Below are 12,636 nucleotides of genomic sequence, written 5' to 3' on the forward strand. Positions count from 1 at the left end.
TAGAACAGAATAGTATATATAAACGTATAGATTTCGGAACAAAACATTAATTTCACCATTTTCATATGTAAAAGAGACAGAGTACAATGCAGGAAAATCTGAATCAACACAAAGGAGAATGTCTCTATCTCAGATTCTTGTTTCAAGTGTTTAATAAATATTTAGATGATTATGTAAACCCTCTCCAGCAAAGAGACACTAACCCCAAGTGTCTGACACTTTCAATGCACGTGTACGTGAGAGACACAAGAGCGAAAATGCTGAATCCCTCGAAAGTAAATGGTGAAACAGAACGAGAAATCCACGGCTGTTCGACAGACTTCAGTATGTGCCGTGCAGTTTTGTGTGTGTGAGAGTTGTGTTGTTTGACGCAGGATGTTTAGGAGGGATCAAAGACTCTAATGATTTCCCTTTTCAAACAACAGCCAATCACACAGCAGAAAAACTAAAGAGCGACAACAAAAGCCTGAGTGCAAAAGTACATCCGAATCTATACAGCCTAGTTTCAATGTGTTAAAAGCCAGACTTGAAGGACAAGCATCTGTATGAGTAACACATAATCAATGGTGTGTTTATTACTGAGGATCTGTGTGTGCTTACATGTGGTATTGGCAGTGTGTTTGTGTGTTTACAAGCCTCTGAGAGCTGTATCTTCTCAAGCAGTACAAGAGCGTACAAGAGTCCTGCCTGCCAGCGAGAACATGATTCACCTCGTTCAAATGACCCAGATACCTTTTCAATTTTCATCTCACCTCCTTTTATTGTGCTTTCACCGTGGTTGGAGGGAGATCGAGAACTACACTGTAAAAAAATACGATCATAATTTTAACGATAAAAATTGCAAAAATGCTATGGTAAAAATCTGTTAACTTGCTACAGTAAGTTTCCTTATTATGTACATTAAAAAAATAAGAAATCTCATGGGACAGTAAAATACAGTAAAATTTACCGTTTTTCAGTTTTCCTGTGTGACACACACATTTGATGGTCTATCATTGAATTAACTTTCTTCTTATCAGATATGTTGTTATCTAAAAAAAATTATATTAGGAGGAATTTTATTACATCTTATGTTGTTAAATGTTGCATGTATTTTTGTGTATTACATTATGTGCATCTTATATAAACATACATATCATATATATATATATATATGTATGTATATATATTTGACTCTATATGTGTTTTTTTTCTTTACCAACAGTGTATTTGGTGGTTGTCAGTGCATTATAAAGATACAAAACATTATTAACATTATATCAGTTACTGAAATATACTTTTTTTACTGTAAATTTAAGTTCAATTCGTAAAACCTAAAATATTACCATGTTACCGTATTTTTTAAGGTAAAGTTCAGGTAACCACAGTTGCCATTTTTTTAAATCGTAAATTTCACTTCATTGGACTTTTTCTCTGCTGCGGAACACACACACACACACACACACACACACACACACAAAAGATATCTAGACTGTTTGTTTGTCCATACAATGAAAGTCAGTGGGCTCCAAAACAACACTGAATTTCATTGACTTTCATTGTATGGACAAAAAAAAAAAAGATATTTTAAACTTCTTGTGTTCCACAGAGGAAAGAAAGTCACACAGTTTTGGAACGACATGAGGGTAAGTAAATTACAAAATTTTCATTTTTGAGTGAACTATCACTTTAACACTACTAGAATTTGTATCATGAGCTCCTTCACATTTCATGTGTGGAATAAAAAAACAGCCTTGTCTGGAGTGATCGAGATTGAGAGAAGAGGAGGAGAGAGAGGACGGAGACAGGAATGACATGGAGAGAAAGGAAAATGATGATAAATTGAAAGCTCAGAGAGACGAGCTGTGTGAAAGTTAGAGCGAGAGAAGAGACGGCGCGAGGGAGAGGGAGTGAGGAATGCGAGGTGTCAGGAGTTCAGCAGTCTAACAGAGGGAGTAAGAGTGCCGAGAGCCAGAGTTAATTACTCAATCAAGATAACGAGCCTGGGACATGCCATTTACAGAGGGCAGCCCACAATTAACCTCCCCTCTCCCACTACACACAGCCGCGAAAGTGCGAACATGCACACACACCCATGAGGTAGTTATGACACATGGCACAAACAAACACTGGTACACAAATTAACACACATTTGCACACAGTCAAAGACACCTGCTGGGAAGAAAATGCACAGGATTGTTTTGATCACTCCAAATTAACAGGCTTGTTTACTTATTGCTAATTTTACTTTAAGTAACTTATTTAGTTAGTTGCATCTGATTTCAACCTAGTTTAAAGAAATATTCCAGGTTCAATACAAGTTAATCAAAGTAGACAGCACTTGTGGCAAAATGTTGGTCATCACGAAAATAAAATTTGGCTTGTCCCGCCTTTTCTAAAAAAAACAAAAAACAAATTACAGCGATGCACTTAAAATGGAAGTGAATGGTGCCACTCTATAAACGTTAAAATACCCAATTTCAATAGTATAAGACAATAAACAATAAGTGTGTTGACATAATTTTAGTGTGAAAAAACAATTTTACAACTTCATTACCATGACAACGTACAATGGTAAACATTATTTAAACATATTTACAGTTCATATAATACATGAGAATTAACAGAAGAATTAATTTGACTGCTTTTATAAAATTATAAGCATTACATTCCTACTTTTAAATCCTTCAAAATTGGCCTTGTTTACCTTCATTGTAAATGTCTCACCGTCATCTTGATTTTTAATTTTTTTTTAGAAAACGAGGAACATACAGAAATTATTTTTGAGGTAATCAACATTAGACCACAAATGCTATCAAAAGAGCTTAACTTTTACTGAACCCTTTAATGTTGCAAACTTTTAGTTTAAAAGACATCTAGTGATTTAATATCTTCACATTCTCTACTGCTTTTCCTCAAAAGAGATTGTCTTTCTTCCCTAAACATTTAATTTATAAAAAATTCACCTGTTTACTGGGGATCTTTACACTTGGCTTGGTTTTTAAGTGTTATATTCTCAGCTCTCATTCTTTTTTAAAAGCTCCTTCTCTCTCTTTCCCCTCCGTGGGGCCCAGGGTGGTTCCGCTCAGTCAAAGTCCTTCAGGAAATACCAGAGAGTAGGCCAGGGGAGAACGTACACCCCTCTCTCCCTCTTTATTTTTTTTAGTTCTGTTCTCTCTCTCTCTCTCTCTCTCTCTCTCTCTCCCTGATGCCTCGACAAAAACGGAATGCGAGACAGAGTCACACTGTTAAAAAAAAAGTCCCGGGGGCGCGAGGTAAAAAGTGCCATGTAACGTTATGAAAGTGAGTTAAGCTCTACTGTAAAGCATGATGGAAATAAATGTGGATGTATATACGGTCATCATGAGTAAAGCTGAATGGTAAGTGCGCGGCTTTATTGCAGGTTTGAGTTCTATCTGGCACCCGGCCAGACTCTTTACAACATCATTCACACTCGACTTTAACAGCTCTGACCTATTACACTGCATATCACCGTAAAGCTGTCACAAAAAGCCAGCCTCTCAACCAGAAACTATAATACCCAGAAAACCCTAAAGACTGCACTACCCATAAAGCATCACCACAGAGGCTTAAACTCACTAAAGGTGGGGGACCTGCCTTCAACAAGCACATAAATCTAAAAACACACAAAAGCATACAGGTCGGTTGCCCACTAAGCTTAAGCCTGAAAATAAAATGGATCTTGCATTCAAATTAAAAGCAAAGCTGCAGGTAAGTGATGATGCAGCTGTGTTTTGCATGCTGGTACTATGACACTCAACATGGGTCAGATAAGACAGACTCCTGCATTCACAGAGTGAGGGCCTCCATGTTTGTGTGTGTGCTGCTCACTACAGGATGCTTTTTATCTCGCTCCTGACCTCTGCCACAGAGCAGATAAGATCACCCCATCCTGATCCTCGGAGTGAAAGGTCAAAGCCATCTTTCATTCCAACAGAAACCAAAAAAACATGAATGCGCTTACATATTAGGTAAAAACAGCACACAGCTCTATACATCATAATAATGCACATGTGCCAGTTATACTGTCTGCCTACTTATGTAAAAATGATCATATAGTTTAAAGGGGTCATATGATGCGATTTCAAGTTTTCCCTTCTCTTTGGAGTGTTACAAGCTGTTCGTGAATAGATAAGATCTCTAAAGTTGCAAAGACTAAAGTCTCAAACCCAAAGGTTAACTTTAAAAAGTTTAGACTTATCCACGCCCTCCTAAAACTCCCCATTTAAACACGCCCCCACATGTCTACGTCACTGTGTGGGAAGATTTGCATAACACCGCCCAAATGTTCACGCAAAGAAAGAAGGCGTAACTTTGATTCTCGCTGTAGTATTGTTGCTGCCGCCGCCATACCGTGGAGATGCTGTGTTTTGTTGTGAAAGCGAAACTACTTTGTTTGGCCTTCCAAAAGAGGACACAACTAGAAATCAGTGGTTAAGTTGTATTTACAACACTGTTCCAGAACAGTTCAACCCAAATATCCAGATGTGTGCAGCGCATTTTACGGAGGACGAGAACTATTTCCTGGGAGAGTAGCCTACAATGCCGGTGTTCTGACAAATAATGCTGACTCACAGACTGTAAGTACATTTTCATATTTAAAGAATTTGCCACTGATGATTCAAACGTGAGTTTTGATCAGTGTAGAGTAGCGCTTGTTGTTTGTCATTTCTCCAATCACAAATGCAGACATGGTTTTATGTTTATGCGGCGAGATGCAATGCAATGTGTAAAAAGACAGTATAAGTCATTATAATTCTTAATTATGTCCCCACTGGACGCTACAAATGGCTCGTTTATAATGGGTTTTAATGTTTTTGTCTCGTCGCACCGGTACATATGACCCCTTTAACTGAACGCTAAAGCAACATTACAGTCATAGGTTTGATTTGGAGGGAAGACACATACTCATATACCCTAAATGCACTGCAATTTGCTTTTGATAAATACATTAACGTGAATATCTGAAGTCGTTTTATCTTCTAATTTGATCAAAAGGAAACACTATCTGTCCATTCTCTAAATATCAAAAAGTCATAAATAGTGTTGAATGCTAAATTTTCAAAAAATAATAAAATGTATTATTACTATTAACATTATAGAAAATAAGAGAAAAATAAAAACAAATAAAATTTTATAAAAAAAATTCATTATTTTCTACCATAGTATTATTTTTAACTACAACGGCAACAATAATTAAAATAACAAAAATTAACAATTTCAGAGAATTTTCCATCATAGTATTATTATTATTAAGAAGCAATAAAAGAATAAGAAAAATAAGAGAAAAATAATAAAGATAATCAAAAAGTATCTTCTATCATTTCTTCTACTTATTATTATTATTATTATATTTTAAAGTATGTATATTAATACCATTACTGGAATCTTTATGTCAATAAGTAAATAAACTTAAAAATTATATTGACAGAGTGAAGATGCTGATGTACATTTTAAGGGACATTAAATCTCAAGACAACATGCATTTAACACTCTAAAAAATACACAATATGCCACAAAAGAACAACTGTCTCAAATTTAAGTCTGTAAGAGAGATGTGTGTAATACGTCTTTGAGTTGCTGGAGGAAACATGCTGACATATCTACCATAATCCACATAATTCCATCATTATGTTGTGGCAATTCCTCAGGGTCACCAAGTCTGTGAGTAGATTTGATGAAATACACACATGGTAAACTGCAGCCAGTGCAGCTTGTGTGTTTTGTCTATCATCAGCATGCATGCTCACACTCACACTTACTTACTGTACATTACATTTATATTCCTGGCAGACACATCCTGAAAGCATTCATACACATTTTGCTACTTATTTTCAATAATCCTTGCTGCATATCCCGCCACATAATACAATAAGACATTCTCAAACCTTGTAAAAATGCAATTAAAAAACAATTTAATCAGCTGAAATTACACCATGTAACAAGATAACCATGGCACAGTTTACCAAAAACAAAAAACTTTGAGATGTACACATAAGTTCAGCTGGGCAAGACATTCATATAAGGCCAGTGTTACTAAACCAAGCGACTGCTGCAAACTCGCCGTTTGTGGAATTGGTTGCATAAATCTTGCTTTTTGCTTTCATTATGCCCTCTCTTGTGCTCCTTTCTCTCACTCTTTCAAAATGAAAAACGAAAAGAAAAAAAAACCATGAGGGTTTCCTGGGGACTGTCTGGAAAATAAAAAGTGAAAAAGAAAAAAAAAGCCTTTGGCTAACTTAGGTCCTCCTTCCTCAAAGTGCCTCATAAAAATAGTTTAAATCAGCATCCGAAAGTATGAAATGGATGTGCAAAATCATATTCGCTGAAAGGCAGAGCGGGGACCGCAGGGTTCACGCAGCGGTCTTCAGCGACCGTCTGGGGGCCACATTCATCAGTTCGAGCCTTCACTATTAAACCCTCTCAATCAGCTAAAAAACAGAGCGCTCGGTTTTGATGTGTTCATTATTGCACCCAGTTCGCTGCGTCCTTGTGCATGTGCAAATGGGAGAATAAAAGTAAGCGAGAGAGAGAAATAAAAGAATGGTCACTGTTTACTTTATAGTGCTCTCCTGCTGGAAATCGTAAAAAAGTTACCGAAATTCACTCTAATATTTCAAGCTTCACTTAAATCGGGGTATTTAAGGCCTTAAAAGGAAGTTAGCATATTATTTCAACGCGCACACACGGTTTCTTTGTCTGAGTAGATGGCGTGTGATGGACAGACAAGGCCAAGCGCATTACCTGCTTTTCTCATTGTGAAGCTAGAGCTACGCATACCTCCTAAAGGAATGTGAGCGAGTGTGTGTCGACTGAAAGAACACATCCAGTGAAAGCGAGATACAGGTTGTATTTGCAGCAAAGCTACAGATGAAATCCTCCCTTACGCACACGCTCGTTATAAGATCTCTAAAGGTTATGCAAATAAAGATGGCCGATTTGAGTTTCATCGTTCGCTCGCAATTTACGCACATCTAACCACAAGTTACGTCTGGCATGATAGCCATCACTCAGAGGCTTCACATGTTGATATTGGGAATGATAATAATGCATTAGAGCCATTCATCTAACAGCAGTTTTGGGTGTGACAGTTATTTTTAGCATTAACGTGGGATCTTTCAGCCAGAAGATTTTTATCTGTCAGTAATTATGCTTTCATAAATCATGCAGGTGTAGTACGAATGAAAATAAATTAGGATGGCTCAAAAACACTGCAGTTCGTGTGACGATTGCCGAGGGTCTCTTTGGATAAACAGGTAGCATATTCAACTCACTGCTTTCCTATTAATAGGTGTGCATTTCATCCAGTTACTCCCTTCAGGTGAAGAAAGTGTGTGTGCTGGCAAAGAGGACCAAAAACATTTTTGAAATTGAAGTAAGATCCTTTTTTTCTATTCTGTTTCTGCCAGAATAAATGATTTGATTAATTATAGGCTTCATCCAACAGATTTTAAAACATGTACATGTAGCCTGTGGACAACGCATTTGTAAATCTATCGCAAATACACACACTCGCTCTCATTCATCCTTGTAAGTGACCTGTGTCCTGTACTGACACTCCTGCCTCCTGAGGAAATGCAGTGATTTACTTTCTATCACAGAGGTTAAAGGTCAAATTCCCATTTCGCTTCTGTGTTGATGGATGGCCTGTTCGGTTTTTGCCTTTTAGAGTCTCTTTAAGTAACCTGGGCTGATATTACGTAACAGCATTTTGAGGTCATCAAAAACCTGATACCAAAAATATTTAACAGTTTTATACCCGAGTAACAGATTTCTGTCTTCCTGCACTGGTTCTTCTTAATCCTCTGACGCCACTCATCTTCAGACTGCATACACTCACACATCTTTCTGTCCTACCTTTATGTAATTTTTTCGTCTGACTGAAAAAGTTCCCTGGAAACACCCCTCTGACCCATACACAGCAAGCATGTGTCTTGGAGAAAACCTCTGATCTGTCAACAATCATTTTGTGTGTTTTCTTTAAAGATTTAGTGCCCTTTCTTATTCCTGAATGACCACCCACCACACACACATACACAAACTGACATCTACTTGTCAGTTATGGACGCACGTTTTGATCATCTTGTCTACTTGAGTACTTCATAGAAAAATACAATTTTTTTTAATTGTTGCTGTCTAAGGCCCGGTTTCACAAACGGGGCTTAGCTTAAGCCAGGACTAAGCCTTAGTTAAATTAAGATATTTAAGCAACTTTTACAACTTTTGCATCTTGACACAGAACAATGACACTGACATATTTTAAGATATGTCAGAGCAAGAGACAGTTGAGACAGCTCAAACATGCATTTTGGTCTGGGACTAGCTTAAGCCTTGTCTGTGAAACCGGGGGTAAAGGTTTGGGGTCAGTAAGATGTTGACTTAAGCTCACCAAGGTTGCATTTATTAGATCAAAAACAGTTAAAACATAATATTGTGAAATGTTACAATTTAAATTAACTTATCTATTTTAATACATTTTGTAATCTATTCTAGTCTTCAGTGTCACATGGTCCTTCAGAAATCATTGCTGATTTGGTGCTCAAGTAACATTTATTATTATCAATCAATGTTATTATCAATGTTGTTTTGCTGCTTAATATACAGTATTTGTGGAAATTATGATGCACTTTATGCATCCTTGCTGAATAAAAGTATTATTTTTACTGACCCCAAATTTTTTAATGGCAGTGTATAAACAACATAGCCAACACATTTGGGGAATTGTATGGTAAGCGACACATTTTTGAGATGTTCTGCCAAGTTAAAAACAAGTTCTTCCAAAAACTCTCAAGACCCCTTCCACTGAGTTATGCCATGTCTAGCTGTTTTTGAAAGAACGAACGTGTCCTGTGTGAACGCCCTCTAATCCTCTCTAGAGATTTGAATGCTGTTGATTTAATAGAGTACAATGAACAATACTGAAACAAATAGCTGTCTGATGATGCCACAAAATAAACAATGAAAACATATTCTCACCACATATCTAGGAGATGTCAACACTTAGTATATTGCATGATATTTTACTACACAGGAAGATACAAACACAGTCTTGTAGTGACTTACCACTTCAGTTGGCCGGTAGTACTTCGGATCCACCTTCACATGAATCTCTCCCGTCTCCTGACATCGGCCCACCTCCTCCTCATTCTTCCCATCCCACCTAAATGTGAGAACAAGAGCTTTGAACACATTCCTTCAACTTATTTGTTTTTCAATTTTGCTGTCAGCATATGCGGTACATATTTATGGTGTGTTTGCGTGTTGTTTTGCGGTCTTGTACAGCCTGTCGGCGAAACAACACCAGATGTGCCAGATTAACCAGATGGGCTTAATCTGAGGTAGATGTGTGTGTGCGCGTGCTCTCACACAATGGTTTTGCCCACGTGTTTGAAGGCCTTCTCCACGAACTCCCGTACGCTGTGCACTTCCCCCGTCGCTATGACAAAATCGATAGGCTCCTTCTGCTGCAACATCAGCCACATCGCCTAAAACAAACAGAAACAACAAGATCAATATCATTATTATAAAGCACAATCTATTTCAGTTGACGCATATGATGCCATTAAGTGATTGATGACACCATATCAAGATGCAAATGATATAAAGACCTCATATAGGACTAAGTGCATCAAAACAGCTTTATTTTCTCAGGTTCACATTTGAGATCAAGTATCAAGACTCCCCCACATTCACACACGACACAGATTCAACACAGACACATCTGCGCCCAGTAGGATGTGCTTTTATGTGGTTACGATCTTACATACACCCCAACGCACAAACACACATGGCCGTCCCCATCCTGACGTCAGCACTAGGCCTCATGGGATGCCAATTGTGGGAATAAAGCACAGAGTTCCCAAGTCCATACAACCACTACACAACGACACAAATGCACAGACTATATCTAAATAGTGATCTAGATGAAAGAGAGAGTGCTTTTGGAGAAATAAATGGTGAGATACTTAAAACAAGAATGCTTGCCAGAGGTCAATGGGTGATACTCTTTTGTCTTTTTTGTCTGGCTTTAGCTCCCTCTCTTTCTCTCTCACACATTTTCTGACTCCAGGGCTTCAGCGTTTAGCCAGTTGGCTGGAGAATCACCCAATTACATTGACAGAACTGTGCTCTTTTCTTCCCTTCAGATGGAGGGATAAAGACCCCATCAGCACGTTTTATGTGCTGCAGTGGGAGCGCCCAACTCATTCATATTTCACTCCGGCTGCACTCACTTGAAAAAAAAACCTCTCAAACGAGTTAACAGGCAGATAGAAAGAGAAACACTGAAGGAACTCACACAGAATTTGATTTTTATCACAGGACAAAGTCTAAGCAATCAAACTGTATTTTAAACATCTGTAGGTTAAATAAAAATGACTGTTCTACATCACAAACCACTAAACACCCACTGAGCAGCTCTGTTTGATTTAGTCTAGTCTGAAATGTAGAAATTCCCTCAACACATACATGCAGATATCCAAAAGAATTTTTTTTTGGCATAAATGAGAACATTTACCTGCCATAAATAAATTTTTTTACTGACCAATAAACTGATTTTTGCATTATTTTATTAAGAGCAATACATAAACATCCCTCACAGACCTGAATCGTTGCAGGCAAGTGTGTCGGACAAACGTGTGTCCAAAAATGTCTAACGTAGAAATGTTGTGGTTTTAGTAAATCCTGAAGTCTGTGCAAGCAGGATTTTTCTTCAGTCTTTGCAATTTTTAAATTAAGAATATATATTTTGTCCCAGTGACAATTGATTTATTAAACATACTTGTGACAAACAGCTGAAGTCACTGTATCATTCACAGCTTTCAGCGTCTGTCATAAAAACATGAAGACGACACATTGCGATGTTGTTCCTCATATTTTTGTTGAGGAATATTCCGCATATGTGTCATCAGAGAGTTATGGAGAAGATGAATGTCTGACAGTACATTTCCCCCCAAGGTTAAAGTAGTTAGTCACGACAGATGTTTTCTTTAGAAGTCACTGACATCAAGCTGGGGTCAGACTTCTTACAGTTTGACAAACCATATAATGTTGCTATTCCTAATAAAATTACCGGCTAATTGGCAAGTAATTTTATTTATACAATTATACAAAGATTATACTGGCAGTTGGTGCTCTGTGAATGCTAATTCTGGAGTATACACACATATACACATAAAATATGTAATAATGACCATGATGACACCATGAGGCTAGTAAGAGGAACGTCACAATCGAGAAAGGTCAAAGGTCTTCACCAATACAGCTTCTAAATGATGAAACCAACATGTAACAGAGTCCCCCCAAGGTTAAAGTAGTTAGTCACGACAGATGTTTTCTTTAGAAGTCACTGACATCAAGCTGGGGTCAGACTTCTTACAGTTTGACAAACCATATAATGTTGCTATTCCTAATAAAATTACCGGCTAATTGGCAAGTAATTTTATTTATACAATTATACAAAGATTATACTGGCAGTTGGTGCTCTGTGAATGCTAATTCTGGAGTATACACACATATACACATAAAATATGTAATAATGACCATGATGACACCATGAGGCTAGTAAGAGGAACGTCACAATCGAGAAAGGTCAAAGGTCAAGACAAAGCTTTTATTCTGTCTTCACCAATACAGCTTCTAAATGATGAAACCAACATGTAACAGAAGTGACTGTGTCTGTGTGCAAGAGAGAAAGACTGAAGAGAAAACAAGAGGGACAGACATAGCGTGAAACAGAGAGGTCAAGTGAAGGGAGGAAATGGTCTGCAACAATCTCTGATCTTATTTTAGTCTCGGCAAACAGCATTCTTAGATTTTTCACTCTTTTGTTTCTCTCTTTCTCACAATTATACACACTGATGGCAAAGTGAAGCACTGTATCAGATTAATTCTTGAAATCTTCTCCATTGTGTTTGGCTTGCTTTAACATCCCTTGCTTTCCATCCTTTTCTCTCCATTCCTCCCTCACGCCTCTCTCCAAGGACCATTAGCGCTGTGAGAGACAGCTGAGAGGCCTGCAGCTCAACTCCCTTCCCCTTCCTTCCCGTTCACACACACTCTCACCTGGCGTTACGGGAGGGGTCTGGATGCTCTGAGGCTCTGGGGGTATTTAGGCAGCAAATGTACAAGCTTTGTGTATAATACAAAAAACAAGATGCTTTCATTATTTGTGTACACGGTTCAGTACCTCATTATATGTACTTTTGTCCCACAATATCATACTCCTAGACCTCTAAGGTCTTCAAAACGATCCTAGACGATCGTTCCTCTCTGTTGCGGCCCACGCTTCATAGCTTGCCGCCCCATATCAGATCCTCTCCTTCTACTGATGTTTTTAATTCCCATCTTAAATGAACAGTTTACACAGTAAACTGTATTACACAATATTTTCAGTATTTACTTGTACTGTCAATTAAACAAAAACGGATCCGCTTGATCTGATAAATTAGGTCAATAATATTAATAGCTTTATAAATAAATGTGATTTGATCTGACTAGAAAAAGTAATAAAAAATTCAAGTGATTCATGAATAAAACAAAAAGGCAATACAATTTTTTTTTTTATTATAAGTCTGACTTAAAGGGACAGTTCACCCAAAAATTCTGTCATTTTTTTTACTGCCTTCATGTCATTCC

At 37.6% G+C, this 12,636-nt stretch overlaps 1 protein-coding gene across 1 annotated transcript in view; it reads right to left on the reverse strand.

Moving 5' to 3' along the window:
• The window catches only part of LOC107556133 (GDP-mannose 4,6 dehydratase-like), a 59,468-nt gene that overhangs the window by 797 nt on the left and 46,035 nt on the right, over nt 1-12,636 (reverse strand). Inside the window, exons 10-11 of the mRNA XM_016239170.1 lie at nt 9,367-9,485; nt 9,064-9,160 (exon numbers count right to left, since the gene is read on the reverse strand). Coding sequence (XP_016094656.1) covers nt 9,064-9,160; nt 9,367-9,485 — 216 coding nt within the window. The remainder of the gene's footprint in view (nt 1-9,063; nt 9,161-9,366; nt 9,486-12,636) is intronic.

This window comes from Sinocyclocheilus grahami, unplaced genomic scaffold (assembly GCF_001515645.1).
Source record: "Sinocyclocheilus grahami isolate Dianchi unplaced genomic scaffold, SAMN03320097.WGS_v1.1 scaffold556.1, whole genome shotgun sequence".
Taxonomy (NCBI): domain Eukaryota; kingdom Metazoa; phylum Chordata; class Actinopteri; order Cypriniformes; family Cyprinidae; genus Sinocyclocheilus; species Sinocyclocheilus grahami.